Source organism: Oryctolagus cuniculus, chromosome 11 (assembly GCF_964237555.1).
Source record: "Oryctolagus cuniculus chromosome 11, mOryCun1.1, whole genome shotgun sequence".
Taxonomy (NCBI): Eukaryota; Metazoa; Chordata; class Mammalia; order Lagomorpha; family Leporidae; genus Oryctolagus; species Oryctolagus cuniculus.
Window position 1 is genome coordinate 2,670,879 of NC_091442.1, and position 16,580 is coordinate 2,687,458.

General features: G+C 53.2%; 1 protein-coding gene across 2 annotated transcripts in view; it reads right to left on the reverse strand.

Moving 5' to 3' along the window:
• Positions 1–16,580, reverse strand: part of PHACTR3 (phosphatase and actin regulator 3) — a 225,847-nt gene that overhangs the window by 43,085 nt on the left and 166,182 nt on the right. For both annotated transcript variants that reach the window (XM_051835075.2, XM_017337824.3), the window contains exon 8: positions 4,613–4,766. In XM_051835075.2, the coding sequence (XP_051691035.2) occupies positions 4,613–4,766 (154 nt within the window). The remainder of the gene's footprint in view (positions 1–4,612; positions 4,767–16,580) is intronic.

The window sequence follows — 16,580 nt, forward strand, 5'->3', positions numbered from 1 at the left end:
ACAGGTTGAAAGGGAAGCTGAGCTCCTGACAGAAGGGGGTGAAGTCGCAGTTACCCAGACCCCAGACCATGCTCACGGCGTAAGTTATGTGGTGGGGTAGGGGCGGGGCAGACGCTTCATCCAGAAGAGCCTTGGCAGCGCCGGGAGATAAAACATTAAGCGTCTGGAAATAACACACGCACACCCCGAATGTTCCTCGGAACCCGGTAGACGGCACGTTGCCATGGCAACCAAGGGCTGACTTATTCAGCAGGAGACAGTTGAGGGACCTCTGGAAGAAGGCAAAACCAAGACAAAGGGACCCAATGACAGCGATTCTGCGGGAAAACCGCGCCGCGCCCACCAGAAAGGCCGCCTGCGACCTGGCAGGTGTAACTGGCCAGCAGTGACCTCCGTGTCTGATTTCGAGGCTGCTTTCCCGTCCATCTGTGTGCTGGCGACCGTCCAGGGGGCTGCCACCTGCTGGCGCGAGCTTTGCCGCCACAGGCTCAGTGAGGAACGGACGCGGCCCGGATCCGGGCTCCACCTTGCTCGGGCCTCTGGTCCAGGGGCCTCCGGGAGTCTCCGGAAGCCCCACCCCGCCCGACTCCTCTCCCTCTGCAGAGTCAGGGTGGGCCCATGCTTCCCGCATTCCCAGAACCCCCTGAGTTCGTTTGGGGTGTTTTAGAGCCACACGCACTATTGCTGTTTACTTCCTTGTATTTGGTCCAAGCCAACTCACTGTGTTTTTGTTTTTTTGTTTTTTTGTTTTTTTTTTTTTCCAGGCAGAGCTATAGACAGTGAGAGAGAGAGACAAAGAGAAAGGTCTTCCTTCCGCTGGTTCACTCCCCTAACGCCCACTACGGCGGGTGCTGCGCCGATCCAAAGCCAGGAGTCAGGTGCTTCCTCCTGGTCTCCCATGCGGGTGCAGGGAACCTGCGCTGCAACCGGGACTAGAACCTGGGGTGCCGGCGCCGCAGGCGGAGGATTAGCCTAGTGAGCCACAGTGCCGGCCAGAGACCTTGGTTTGAGAATCAAATAGAAAACCCATACAAGTGGCAGAGCAGGAAGCCGAGTGCCAATCGTGGGACAAGAAAACAGGACTCTGCCCAGCTCCGGCCTGAGAAGGGTCTGAAACCTGGCACAAATAGGATGAACCACAGGGCCCATCTTGGCAGCGAGCCTTGCCCTTGATTTTGTAAATAAAGTTTGATTGACACAAAGCCTGCCCACATCGCAGGCAGCTCTGGTGCCACCACTGGACTGCGTGGGGAGACAGAGGCGTGGGCCACGGAGCAGAGAACATTCGCTACCTGGTGCTGCCCGGTAAGCGGTTTTAAAAACCAAAACTGCATACATCCGTGGAAGCATTGGAAATGGCAACACAGAGAGCACCCAAGGTACGGTTGTTCCACTGGTGGCTTTTCGACTGCGACGCACATTCAGCGGAAACGGACCTTAGAGTCGTGCGTCTGGGTCTCCTCCCAGATGGTGGCGGCCAGTGCAGCAGCCGGGAGCCCCCAGTTGGGGGGGGGATGCCCGTCACTCGACAGCACCCACTGCCTGGGGCTGGGGGTGCAGGGGGGAGGTGCAGTCGGCGGCTTTGTGACGTCAGACCTTGTCAGCGCACAATGGGTTTATCAGGACTCGGCCCCTCTGTGCCGACAGCACACCGACAGCCCCAGAGGGAGGGCCAGGTAACACCGGCAGGGACAAGAGGCGCGGCTTCGCAGGGAGCGCCTGGACCATCAGAGAACCCACTCAGGGGACAGCACTGGGGAGCGGACGGGCACCGGACAAAGGGTCACCCTCACCAGGAGCCAGAGGCCGAGACGCGTGGGCCCATCGCCGAGCCCTGCACAAACGAACAAATGCCGGGGGCGCAGAGCAAGGTGCCGTGGCCAGGCCACCGGGGCTTCCAGGAGCGCGGGCAGCGAGGTCGCCTGGGGTAGCCACTCTTGGTGGAGGGAGCGATGCCAGCAGGAGCCCAGAGCGGCCAGCGGGTGTGGCCAATCCGGAGCCCAGAGTGGCTCCTCGGACGTCAGAGCGCTCCCGAGACACACTCCCAGTCCCCGTCCTGAGGGGCTCCAGCTGGAGCCCAGGTGCCGGGTGGGTGGGCAATGGGGCTCCTAATTTTGAAAAGTTTGTCCGCGGCATAGGTGTTCCTGGAGCTTGTTAGAAACGCGGGCTCGCAGGCCTCGTCTCAGCCTACAGAAGCAGAATCAGAGCCGGCGCCTCAGGTCCCTGGGGCCCTGGGGGGAGGGGCATGAGAGGCGCCGGCCAAAGATCAGAGACCCAGGGACAGTGACGCCGTGGGACCTGGTCCTGCTCTCCCTGGGGGAGCTACCTCTGCCCCAAGGGCCAGCGTCAGGGGGAGAAAGAGGGAAGGAGTGGACCAGGGGTGTCCGGGTCACTGTCGCCCACAGCCAGTGCCGTGAGGATGGGCTGTTACCCAGCACAGGGGAAGCAGAGGAGGCGGCGCCACGGCGGGGCTGCACCCAGGGACCCTGTGCCGAGCTCTGTGGGCATCTTCCCGCCCTGCAGTGCAGAGTCTCAGGGCCGGCCTGGACCCCACCTCTGGGGAGCTCGGAGCTTAAGGAAGCCAGGTGCCGCAGGGCCCAGTCTCCCACAGGAGCCGCCAGCGCCTGCTCAGCCACTCGGCCAGTGCCACACAGCAGCCGCAGGGGGGCCGGGACGCAGAGCAGCTACTGAGCCGGTCTGGACCCCCAGGCCCTGGTGCCTGGACAGCAACCTCGGGAGCCACCCGACCTGAGAGCCACCCTACCGTCACAGCTCTGCCCTCACCCGCTGGCAGCCTTTCAAGTGTTCTGGCTCAGAGCACAAGACCCCCACCAGCTGTCCCCAGCTGCCAAGACACCGCAGCCCCACCGTGCCCTGCCCCTAACACGGCGCTGGGCTGCAGGTCACCCAGGCCACCTTGTAACACAGAAGGAGCTCCCTGGCGGCTCTGAGTCACGGCCAGACAGCAGATGGGCTTGGTACACACACTATCTACTTGGCGCACACACTATCCACAAGAGCACACACCTGTATGAGTGTATGAGCACGTGCCACATGTCTATATACATATGTGTGCACATAGAACATGCTTATGTACACGTGTACACGCACATTGTACACATCTGCATACGTGAGTGCATGTGTCAGTAGACATGCTGCATATTGTGTATGAGCACATGTGTGGTCTCCATGAGGCATGTGCATGCACTGCACTTTTATATGTGCAAGCATGTGTGCAGTGCATATCTGTCATATATGCATGTGTGTGTAGTGGCACATTTGTATAAGCATGACTGCACAGGCATGTAGCACATGTCTGTGTATGTATGAGTGCACATGCATGTAGTGCATGTTTGTATACATGAGTACACATACATGCAGAACATGTTTGTATAAACATGACTGCACAGGCATGTAATACACATCCGTGCATGTACAAGTACACGTGCATGTAGTGCATGCTGGTATACACGAGTACACATGCATGTAGTGCATGTTTGTATAAGTGTGACTGCACAAGCAGGTAGTACACACCCATGCATGTACAAGTACACGTGCATGTAGTACATGTTGGTATACATGAGTACACATGCATGCAGTGCATGTTTGTATAAGTGTGCACAAGCAGGTAGCACCTATCTGCATGTATGAGTACACGGGCATGTAGAGCATGTTTGTCTATGTATGAGTGCAGGCCTATACTACATCTGTATGACCATGTGCATATAACATTTCTGTACACATATATGTGCATGTAGAACATGTTTGCATGTGTACAAGTGTGCATGCACATTGTACATGTCTGCATACATGAGTGCAGGTGCAAGCAGTACATGTTGCATGTTGTGTATGAGCACACGTGTGGTGAGCGCGTGTAGTACTTTTGTATATGTACAAGCATGGATGCAGTGCATGTTTGTTATGTGTGTGTGTGTGTGTAGCCCGTGTGCATAAGCATGACTGAACAAGCATATACTACATGTCTGGATACATATGAGTACATGTGCATGTAGAGCATGTTTGTACAAGCATGACAGAACAGGCATGTGGTACATGTGTGTGTGTATGAGCACATGTGCATGTAGAGCATGCTTGTCTATGCATGCGTGTGCATGCCTACACGTCTGTATATGTACGACTGTGTGCACGTATAACATGTCTGTATACACATGAGGGCACGTGCAAGGAGTACACACGTGTTTATGTGTAAGTGCACAAGCGTGTAGAGCTCTTCCTGGGAAACGTAGGGGATTTGGCCACACCAGTCCCACAGTCTTGCAGGAAAACAATCCATCAGAGGGGACCAGTGACCGTCCCCTGTTCTCGGCTGCAGAAGGCATGTCCTCACCAGTGTGGCAGGTCCCCGCCCACCGGGACCCCTCACTCCTTCACCCACCCTGCTTGGCCCCTGCAGACCAGTCTGTCTCCAGCAGCAGAGGTTTGCCGATGCTGGGGGCAGCTTTGGCCGTCACCGAGGGTGGCGTGTGGAGGCCAGGGCTGCAGCCAGACTTCCCACCATGCACAGGACGGCCCGCAGCGTCAGCGCAGTGGCGCGGCCGGGACCCTCTGCAGAGCCCGTCTCCGGGGCCCGCGCCACACGGCCGCCACTTACTTGGAGAGCTTCATTTCGATCTGCTGCCGGATCTCCTGCCTCTCCTCGTCGGTCCTCCGGGGGAAGATGTTCCTGTCCTCCAGCTCCTGCTTGCTGGGCCGGTTCCTCAGCTTCACCGCCAGGAGATCCTTCTTGCACTTCCTGGGCAGTGTTCCTGGGAGACCCGGCAAGGGAGAAGGGGACAGACACAGGCTTAGAGGAGTGCCCACTTGTCAGCCCAGCCCCCACCTGCTGGGATCTGGACCCAGGAAACCCGGCGAGGGCGAGGGAGAAGGGGACAGACACAGGCTTAGAGGACTGCCCACTTGTCAGCCCGGCCCCCACCTGCTGGGATCCAGACCCAGGAGACCCACTGAGGGTGAGGGAGAAGGGACAGACACAGGCTTAGAGGAGTGCTGCCTGTCAACCCGGCCCCCACCTGCTGGGATCCAGACCCAGGAGACCCGGCGAGGGCGAGGGAGAAGGGGACAGACACAGGCTTAGAGGAGTGCCCACTTGTCAGCCCGGCCCCCACCTGCTGGGATCCGGACCCAGGAGACCCACTGAGGGTGAGGGAGAAGGGACAGACACAGGCTTAGAGGAGTGCCGCCTGTCAACCTGGCCCCCACCTGCTGGGATCCAGACCCAGGAGACCCACTGAGGGCAAGGGAGAAGGGGACAGACACAGGCTTAGAGGAGTGCTGCGTGTCAGCCTGGCCCCCACCTGCTGGGATCCAGACCCAGGAGACCCGGCGAGGGCGAGGGAGAAGGGGACAGACACAGGCTTAGAGGAGTGCTGCGTGTCAGCCTGGCCCCCACCTGCTGGGATCCAGACCCAGGAGACCCGGCGAGGGAGAAGGGGACAGACACAGGCTTAGAGGAGTGCTGCGTGTCAGCCTGGCCCCCACCTGCTGGGATCCAGACCCAGGAGACCCGGCGAGGGCGAGGGAGAAGGGGACAGACACAGGCTTAGAGGACTGCCCACTTGTCAGCCCGGCCCCCACCTGCTGGGATCCGGACCCAGGAGACCCACTGAGGGTGAGGGAGAAGGGACAGACACAGGCTTAGAGGAGTGCCGCCTGTCAACCCGGCCCCCACCTGCTGGGATCCAGACCCAGGAGACCCACTGAGGGCAAGGGAGAAGGGGACAGACACAGGCTTAGAGGAGTGCCGCGTGTCAGCCTGGCCCCCACCTGCTGGGATCCAGACCCAGGTGACCGAAGGGAGCTGACCCTGGAAGGCACAGGTCTGCCACTCAAAGTGCTTTCCGGGGGATGAGTGCTTTCAGAGGGGTCACGATGCCAGCATCACGCTCGCTTGGCCCCCGCGTCGTGTGCTCCACACATCCACACCTCCAGGGCCTGCCTGGTTCCCACCTGCTCTCCCAGCTGAGTATTAACAGCACCGACTTTCTCTCTCACAAGTGTCTGGGTCTAGCCATGAGCGGTGCTGGCACTTCCACGGCCCTGTGCGGTGCTGCCCACTGCACACTGCTCTCCACCTCTGACCAACAGGGTCTTTTAACTCCCAGAAGCCCACCTCGGGGACTTTTCACTACCTCTTGTCGCTCCCCCTCTTCGCGGAGGAACGACACAGGACCCTGCGTTGTTCTTTCGTCTGCTCGGCCCTTCCCGGGTTGGCTGCCGTCCTTCCACCTCCGTGGAAGGGCAGTTCCCCCTGCCACTTTCCCCACTTCTGCGGGGGAGCGGCACACCGCTGGCCAGCTCTCTCGGGGGCTGCTCAGGTGTTATTCGGATAGATGTTCCTCTTAGATGTTCCTGGTGCATGTTGTCTCTCTCCTCCTTTATAGTCCTCTTCCACCAGTCCCAACTCTGCTACCCACACGCCGAGTACGCTGCTCTCCTCCAATCAGGAGCATGTCCTGCTGTTTATTGGTTGAACTGGAGGCAGCTGTGTAGAAGCTGTTTCCTCCTCTCCCAGCGCCATATTGTGGGAGAGCAGATGCATAGAATAAGTCTTAATTCCAGTAACAGTCTAGTCCGAGTTGCTCCCCACACCTCTTCCCTCTGCCTTCCACCCTGCTCTGCCAGCACTGTTCAGGGCTGACCGGCTCCAGAACAGCATGGCTTGGCCACCCAGGCCTCCTCCGGGAGCCTCTGACACCATCACACCTGCTCCACACGGCCCCGTTCTAAGGCCCCCACCAACTGGCAGCTCTCTCGTTGGCCAAGTTAGTGCCTGCCTCTTCCCCAAGACCTCAGCTCGCTGAGTCAGTGACTGGGGGAGGGGTGGGGTCTACTGGGCTGAGTGTGGCCTCTGCACTTACACAGGTCCAGAATCAGAGGAGGGAAACCTGGCACAAGGAGGCCCCTGGGAAGCGGAGCGTCCACACTTGAGAGCGGAGAAGGGACCGGCTGCATCCCCGGGCAGAGAGGGTCACTCCTCAGCTCAGAGCTTTCTGATGAAGAGCCCCCACAGCCCCCTCCCCTGGCAGTGCGCGGGTGACTGTCTGCAAGAAGCAGGTGCGACGTGGACTGCAGCTTTGGGTTCTGCAGCTTCTCTAGGGGTACTGATTGATATCGGGGGTCTTAGGCATCACCCGGCAGGTGATTCCTAAGACACATGGCTCCCAGAAGAGAGTCGACTCCCAGCACACAAGACGAAAACCCGACAAGCACGAGAGTTTAGCTGAAGTTTTAGATAAAGGAAAAATGCAGAGCTGAGCTCAAATCTGAGTGTGCGGTGTAAGCCCGAATGCCATGTGCTTTGAAGACAGAATGGAGACCGAGAGCCCATCAGCGAGGCTCTCTCAGCCCTGGGAGCACTGCACCTGTACAACCAGATTCCGCTGGTCGTCACGACGTCACGGGGGAAATCGGGGGAAATCGGAAGCCAGAGTGACTGCACGAAAGGTCTCGCGACAAATCCTTCCTGGATGCCAAAGGCCTGACAGGTGGTAGGAAAGGACTTTGCCTTCCTGGGACTACAGCGTGCTTACTGTCACAGCACGCAGAATCTGCTTTAATCTTTCTAGCTTCTGAGGAAGGACGGCCTTAAGCCTATTGCAAATGTCTCAGGGACCACAACCGAGACGATGATCCTGCCCCAGAGATTTCTAGGTGGGAATGAGAACTGGGTCCACATGAATTCTCTGTGCCAGGGCAGGTGAGGATCAGCCGCTGTGAGCACAGGGCGCACGGTAGGACACTGAGAAACTCGGCAGCTGACTGGGTCTGAGTGATCCTTCAGCCTGAGTTTACCTCAGTGAGCGCACCTGCTCAGAGCGCACGGTCACACCGAACAGGGAGAACAAGCTGAGGAAGAGGCACTTTCTGTCCACGTGGTGGGAGATGGACCCTCTTCCCTAGCTGCCCCCAAATGCTGTCTCTGCTTCCCAGAACAAACGGGACGGGTGTATAAAACACGGATAAAGGGATGTGAAAACCAGCCTTGTTTATGAAAGTAAGAAATCAAACACAACCGAAAGCCCAAGGAGAAAGCATATGTTAAGTTACAGTGTATCATGGAGGATGGTCCGAGTGCTTGGGCCCTGCACCCACATGGGAGACAAGGAGGAAGCTCCTGGCTTCGGATCAGCGCAGCGCCGGCCGTAGGGGAGTGAACCAATGGAAGGAAGATCTACCTACCTACCTACCTACCTTCCTTCCTTCCTTTCTTTCTTTCTTTCTCTCTCTCTCTCTCTCTCTCTCTCTTTCTCTCACTGTCTATAACTCTATCTGTCAAATAAATTTTTTAAAAAAGTTAGAGTGTATCTACCTGCTGGGAATGCTGTACCTACTAAACATGGTGGTGGAAATGCGACTGAGTGGGAAAAGACATGCACAAAACATTGCTAGGACAGCAAATAGAAAAGAACGCGTGTTGCATAGAAAGGCATGTGCACGCGTTCCATTCTGTACAGACGACCAGGAAAGTCAGGGCTTGATCATTACTGATTTTGGTTTTCTGCATTTTGTTTTGTAGCATGAATATAGTTTCTTTAAATAAAAGAAACAATAAAATAAATAAAAAAGAAAGAATGCTGTAGTGAAAATAGAAGGCAATTATCTGGCCCAAAAGTCATAAAGATGCTGGAGGGGCTAGCGTGACGGGGCAGGGGGTTAAGCCACCGTTGTGACGCCAACGTCCCAAGTCAGAGTGCTGATTCACGTCCCAGCTGCTGCACTTCCGATCCAGCTCCCTGCTGATGCACCTGGGAAAGCAGCAGACGATGCCCCACGTGCTTGGAACCCTGCCACCCACGTGGGAGGCCAGGATGGAGCTCCTGACTCCTGGCTTTGGTCTGGCCCAGCCTTGAAGGTTGATGGCATTCGGGCAGCAAACCAGACGGAAGATCTTGCCCTGCTCTGTCACTGCCTTTGAAGTAAATAAATCTTCAAAAAATAAATTGGAAAAAAAGTTACGATCAACATCTCCAGAACCCTGGAAATCAGCCGGTGGGTCACAGCCACACGAGGATGTTTATCTAAGAGCATCAGCCGACTCGCGCCAAGAGCAGGTCACCTTTTCGTGTCGCTGCCTGCCCTGCGGCTCTGACGTCTGATTTGTGCCCGAGGAGTCTGCCTTTGTGGCGGACGCCGGCCGCTGAGCAGCCAGGACGCTGGAGGCAGCTGGAAGGATGTGGAGGGAACAGAAAGGTGCGAGAACGCGGCCACAGCTCACTGCACGGCACCGCCACTTGCCCTGCCTGGTGGCTCCCTGGTGCCAGTGCCAGGACCTGCCCTGACCTGACTCAGGGCTCACCGGGCACAGAGAGGCCGCTGCTCGGAATCTTGGCAAAGATGGCCTTTCCCAGGCCAAGCCTTCCACTCAGCTTCAAGCAGCTCTGCTCGGTGAGACTCCACGGTGAGAGTGGAAACCAATGCACAGCCCCAAATTAACTTAACTAAATAAAGAGTCAAACCCTAGCACGAGCGGATCAAGTCCAACTCCAGCAAACAGCCTTGCCAATGCACAGCTGATTGACAGGGCTGGCCAGTGGGATGGATTGTTGGCTCCTCCCCCGCGGAGTTCAACAGCAGAGTCCTGGGCGCCATCCTGCCTTCCCCTCTCCACACTGTGACACGGCAGTGGGTGTGGGACTTGGAGCAGTCCCGCCGGCCCCACAGCCAGCACCGAGGAGGAGGAGGAGGGAGCGCATGTCCCACCGGGCGTCGTCAGGCAAGGGACCCAGACGGGACAACAGCAGGGACTGTGCCTCAGGCACATGACAGTGCTCCTATCTGTGTGTCCTCAAACACGTTCGAATTATTTGTCCGTGTGACCCTTCCCTGACCACACTCATTATCTGGGCTTCAGACATTTGTACTCGACAAAGAAAGGCAAGTCTGGAGAACTCACCACAATCACCGTTTCCGTCGGCACAGTCGGAACACACCTGCCTTACCGTACTGCGCAGGCTCAGTCACTGAGCCACGAGCGGAGGGGGCGTCTCGGGCTCCAAAGCCAACCTGATGACGTTTTCTGCTTCTGCCCAGGACAGAGATCCATGGACTGGTTTTTATCACTCAAAAGGTCAACATACATGAGACAATGGCTTTCAAGATGCTTCAAATCCGTAGCCTGGCACAGCGATTCCTGAGACACAGGAGTCAAACGAGGTGAAGCCTACGACTGCAGGCGTCCTGCCTGGCTGTGGCTCAGAGAGGGGAACCTGGAAAACAGCCCGAGCTGGAAACCTGCGGCTGAGAGGCCAAGAGAACCAAAGCAGCTCGAGGTGGCAGAGCAGCAGAAGGGAGACGGAGGCAGAGAGGCCCCTGGTGCCTTCAGCTGATGGAAGCGTCACTCAAAGACTCTCGGGGAGGAAGGGGGCCCAGGGCGCATGCTGTGCTGTTCTTGTCAGCATGGCCAGAAAGCATCCTGCCTCAGGCACGGGGGAGTAATCGGGCCTGGACTGAGCTCTGCTCCGCTCGTGTCTAAGAAACCTTAGCAGCGAGGTCTGAAGGAATCAGCCGGTTTCCAAGGAACTCACCAGCTTCCCCTAACAAGACTCGGGAATATTTACAGAAACACAAAAATATCAACACCAACAGAGGCAAAACTCACAACCAACAACCTCCCAGGCCTGCAAAGAAGTAGGAAAAGCTCTGAACCTTCAAGCCAAGAAACAGAAAGGGAACCGTGGTGAGACCACTGTCATCAAAACCACTGATAACGCAGAGTCGTGAAAACAGCCAGAGGAAGACACCGCACAGGAGAGACAGCCGACGTCACAGCGGAAACAGTGCAAGAGAGAGACGATGGGATGGCACCTCTAAGGCAGCAAAAGGGAAAGGAATGAGACACAAATCCCATTCTTGGCAAAAACACTTTTCAAAAGTAAAGTAAAATGGATACTTTTTAAAGAGAGAAAACGTCTGAGAGAAATGACCACAAACAACCTTCACTCTAATATACGACGTAAGAAGTCCTTTAGGCAGAAGCAAAAGAATACCAGAAGCTGCCCAAGGAAACACAAACAATGCAACAGTGACTACAAGGGTAAACGCATAATTTTTTAAAAGATTTTTTTCTTATTGGAAATGCAGAGTTAAAGAGAGAGGGAGAGACAGAGGTCTTCCATCTGTTGGCTCAATCCCCAGATGGCTGCAACAGCCAGGACTGGGCCAGCCAAAGCCAGGAGCCTGGAGCTCCACCTGTACCTCCCTCGTGGGTGCAGGGCCCCAGAACTTGGGCCGTCTTCCACTGCTTTCCCAGGTGCATTAGTGGGGAGTCGGATCAGAAGCGGAGCAGCCGGGACTCAAACCAGTGCTCCCATGGGAGTCTGGTGTCACAGGCAGTGGCTTACCCTGTGCTGTCACAGCACTGGCCCCAGTATTTTTTCATATTACTTAATTTTGTATAAGAGAGAACTGATCTTATCAATAACACCACAGGGCGCAATTTGTAACACAGCAGTAAAATGAATGAGAATAAATCAAAACTCCGGGAAGGAGAAACAAGCGGTGTTTATGTTGGGTGGTCAACGCCCCCGTGAGGTGGGCAGTGACGAAGCAAAAATGCACTATGAACACTAAAGCAACCAAGCACTACAACAGCAAAGCAAAGCGTTTCTGCTACAGCACCGAGACAGCACACCAACAGGACGACAAAAGCGTCGGCACACGAGGCAGGGAAGAGAAGACAAATCAGATGGGACAACCAGGAATCAACACCCAGACGGTGCAGTTCCACCTGCGCAGGTCCACTCACAGGGAGTGCAGGCATCTGAACTCCAGAATTACTGCAAAAATTCCCAGAATGGAAAACACAGCAAGATCAAGCTGATGTGCTGCTACAAGACACACACTTCAAATAGATTTAGAATGAAAAGGTAGAAGAATGTACCATTCTACCACGGATCAAAGGAAGCTGAAGTGGGAATGTTAACATCAGACAAGGTAGATTTCAGAGCAAAGAACCTGATCAAGGTTAACGGGTCATCTCGGAGGGACCAAGTGATAACTTCGTCAGAACTCAAAAGGATATAGATGCTGCCACGCCTACTGGTATCCTCAGAATACGAAAAGAAGAACTGATAGAACGAAGAATACATAATCCAGTTACAGAGATCTTAAAACAGCTCTCTAAATAATTGATGGAACAAGTAGATAGAAAACATACAGGGATACAGACTCCTTGAACACCACCATCAAACAAGCTGATTTATATTCATAAAACACTCTGCCCTAGGCAAAAATCAGTGTCACTTTAAAAGCATAGGCAACATTTTGGGCCATTCAAGATCATATTCTGAAACATAAAATATTCAAGTCATACAAAACATATTCTGTCTAGAGTGAAACTATATTGGAAATCAATCACAAAAAAATCTCTAGAAAGATAGTCAAATATTTAGAAACTAAATAAAAAAGCCTTCTGAATAACCTGTATTTCCAAGAAGAAATCACAGGGAACGCAGAGGGGTATTCGGTGCACTGGCTAAGATGCCCCATCCTGTCCCAGGGCACCTCCGTTCAGCCTGGCTCTGCTCCCACTCCCAGCACACCCTGGAGGCAGCAGGTGACGGCTCAGGCACCGGGGTCCCCGCCACCCAGGTGGGAGACTCGGACTGAGGTCCGTGCTCCTGGCCCAGCCTCAGCTGCTGTGGGCGTGTAGAGAGCGAACCAGCAGATGGATGACCTCTCCCACCCCTCCTGCTCTCTCCCTCCCTTGCCCCCATTTCTGCCTTTAAATAAAATTTAAAAACTAAAGGGGAATTAGAAAGTATTTTGAAGCAATGGAAAATATAACAGACCAAAATGAAGTTACGGGGGACATTTATAGCATTAAATATCTATGTTGGGAAAGAAGAAAGGTCTCCGACTAATGGCATTAGAGTCCCTCTCCAGAAACTAGGAAACAAGAACAAAATAAACCACAGGAAGCAGACGTCAACAAAGAGTAATGGTCAGGGCCAGAATCAGTGAAGCCGAAACCAGGGGAAGAACAAAGAAAACCACTAACGCCAGAGGCTGAGACCAGAGACCAGAGTTCACGGAACTCCAGGTGGACTGGTCAGGAAGCAAAGCAACAGTGGGGGCCAGGAGACGAGGATGAGCCACTTCAGGAACTGGAGAGATGGAGCCCACCACACCCGATTCTACTGACGTCAGAGAGCTAAGGCACTGCTACAATCCAGTCTACACCAGCCAGTCGACAATGCAGATGCAATGAATAAGCTCCTTGGGAAGACACAAACTCACTCTGGAAGCTATAACCAGAATACATCTGTAACTAGTAAAATTAAACTGCTAGTTTAAAACACATACATACACACACTGGCCACCCAACATGGTAGATGAGCTGATGATTTCTAAATTAAAAAAAAAAAAAAACTCACGGAGTAAATAATACCAATTATTTGAAAATTATTTCAGAAAATTGAAAAGAATGGGCTCCTTTACAACTCATTCTATGAAGCCAGAGTTTATCCTGAAGGCAGATGCAGCAGATATATTTCCAGAAAACGAAAGATCCCTGTCGCGTAAGAACACTGATGTAAAATCATAAACAAAATTTCAGCAAATCAACTCCAAAATTCTATTGAAATAATAATAAATCAGGACCAGGTGAGGCTTATCCTGGGAGCGTACGATTGGTTTATCATTCAAAACGCAATCAATACAATTCACCAAAAGGAAAATGACTGGAGTACCTCGCAGATTTAGATAAAAATATTTGACAAAATCCAACATTCATGCAAACAACAAAAAACTCAACAAACTCCGTGATGAAAACAAGGTTATCATCTATGAAGAATTCACAGATTACTTACGGAAAAAGACGGGTCCTTTCCCTGTGACAATGACCGAGACAGAGATGTCTGCGAAGATGCCTGCCCCCACCACCTCTAGGCATTATCCTGGGGCCCTAGCCAGTGAGATAAGGCAAGACAGGTAAACCACATCCACAGTGGAAAATCAGAGGTTAGTTGGCTTTATCCACAAACAACATGATCACGCGTGTAGATGATCCCAAGGGACCTACAAAATTACCGCCTGTAACACCCAGGAGGGAGTTTAGCAAGGTTGAAAGGCACAATGCTAATACAGCAGAATCAGCTGTGTTTCCATGAACTGGAAAAAAAAGTATCGGTTAACTAGTCCCGACACATGATGTATTTGGGTGAAATTCCAGCAGGCTTGTGTGTGGGGAGAGTCTAGAACTGACTCTAGAATTCAATTAAGAAAGGACAGAATTGAAGGACTGACAACACTTGGCCTTGAAACTCCTTACAAAGCTACAGAAATGAAGACGGTTTGGTGTCGGTGTAAAGATTTGCAAACAGAGCAATGGAATAGAACAGAAAGTCAAGGCATGGAGCCACACACCTATAGATATCTCTTTCTGACGAAAGTACAAAATCATTTCAATGAAAAAAGTATATTTGTCTTTTCAACAAATGATACTGAGTCATATGTAAGCAATGGGCTTTGATTCATATCTCACACAAGACGACAGTTAACCCAACATGAACCATGCACCAAAGAAATAAAATGAAAGAAAATAAATAAAGTCTAAGAATAAAAACCGTTCAAAGAAAACACAGGAGAAACCGTTTGTGACCCTAGGTTTTATTTGCAGATAGAACCAAAAGCATGAGCCATGATAGAGAGAATTAATAATATAACTTCTGCTCTTTCAATGGCGCTAGTACAAGAAAAAAAAATCCAAAGACTAGGAGAAAAATTTTGCAAAGCTTGTAGCTGATAAGTAACTTGCTTCCAAAATTTATAAAGAACTCTCAAACTGTATTATAAAGGAAAAAAATAACCCTGCTTTTTCAAAATGGACAAAGTTTTTAAAAGATTTATTTGAAAGGCAGAGTTACAGAGAGATCCACCTTCTGTGGATTCACTCCCCAAATGGCCGCAAGAGGTGGAGCTCGGCCAGTCTGAAGCCAAGGGCTTCTTCTCAGTCTCCTGTGTGGGTGCACGGGCTCAAGCACTTGGGCCATCTGCTGCTGTTTCCCCAGGCCATTAGCAGGGAGCTGGATTAAAAGCGGAGCAGCCAAGACTTGAACCGGTGCCCATATGGGATGCCGACACCACAGGTGAAGGCTTAACCAGCTACACAACAGTGCCAGCCCATGGGCAGAGTATTTGAATAGACACTTCACCAAAGACAGTTTGTGGTGGTGAAAAGCATATGAAATCATTAACCACCATGAAAATATAGATTAAAACTGTAATGAGACAGCAGTGCATACTCATTAGAACGGCTGAAATGAGAGAGTGTGGACAAGGATGCAGTACTGGAGCCCTAACACACTATTAGTGAGAACGTAAGAAGGCAGAACCAACTTGGAAAACATCTCCTAAAAAGTCAAACACTGATCACATAGCCCACTCTTCTCCAATGTATTTATTGGAAAGAAACGAAGGCACGCATCCATACCAAGACGTGTATACCAACACTCGGGGCAGCTTTATTTGTGCTAAAAACAACATCAACAGGTGGCCGGGTGGTAGAGCCACCTGAGCAGATTAGCCAGCAGCAGTGCATGCTACAACACGCCCCAAATAAGCAGCAAGACGGGGAAAAAGAACATCTCAACTCTATTTATGTAAATTCTAGAAAATACTATCCTAATGTTTGTAGAAGTAGTAGTTATAGAAGTTATAGCTATAGAAGGCATGTCTGTGATTGCCTGGGGACGGGGAGCCCTGTAGGAGCTGGAACATATGACAAAGGAGTTCGTGGAGTGATCACTGGTGGTGCTTCCATGGGCACACACACACACACACACAAAGCCTGTCCACTTGTACACATTCCGTGGGCACACACACATGAAGACCATCAACCTGTACACTCTTGTGTGTTTACTGTCAATCACACCTCAAGTTTTTAAAAAGTGATGGATTAGAGATGTCCTTGCAGTTTCCCTAACTAGAAAGTAGCCCAACTGTGATCTTAAGTATCTTCTCCCATGACCTCGCTCAAATGACCTTGCACACTTCCCACCGAGCAGGCGCCGGTCCCGGCCTCTGCCCAGCCCTCCTACCCACCTCCTCCACTGTCTCCTTCTTGCACACCAAGCTCCAGAACCCTTGGCCTCACCTCTGCCCCTGGACCACACCGAGCCCTCTCACCAACCCTCCCTCTGACTCGATTCTCTCCGTAGCCAGCTCCTCCTCGGAACGTCCCATTCCTGGCAGGTGCCATCTCCTCAGGGCCACCGACCTATTGAGGTACCCCCGACCCCATCATCTCCCTCGGGCCCCTGGACTGGGTGGCTCCCATCACAACACACCCACGATCTGCACTCAGCTGCTGGCTGGCCGGCCCGCCACCCCCCCCACCCCCGCCTTCCTCATCTACCAAAGTGCCAGCTCTGGACGCGGAAAGGACCTCTGTCTCCATCACACCAGATCCCTGGCACAGGAACAGCTCCGGGAGTGCAGCCGGCGCTCAGATGAACGGCTTTGAGAGGAGGCGCCGAGGGGACCCGGCCAACGCCGCAGAGGCCTCCCATCCACTCCTGACCGCACCCGACACCTTGGTCAGTGGCCAGAGTGGAAAGATG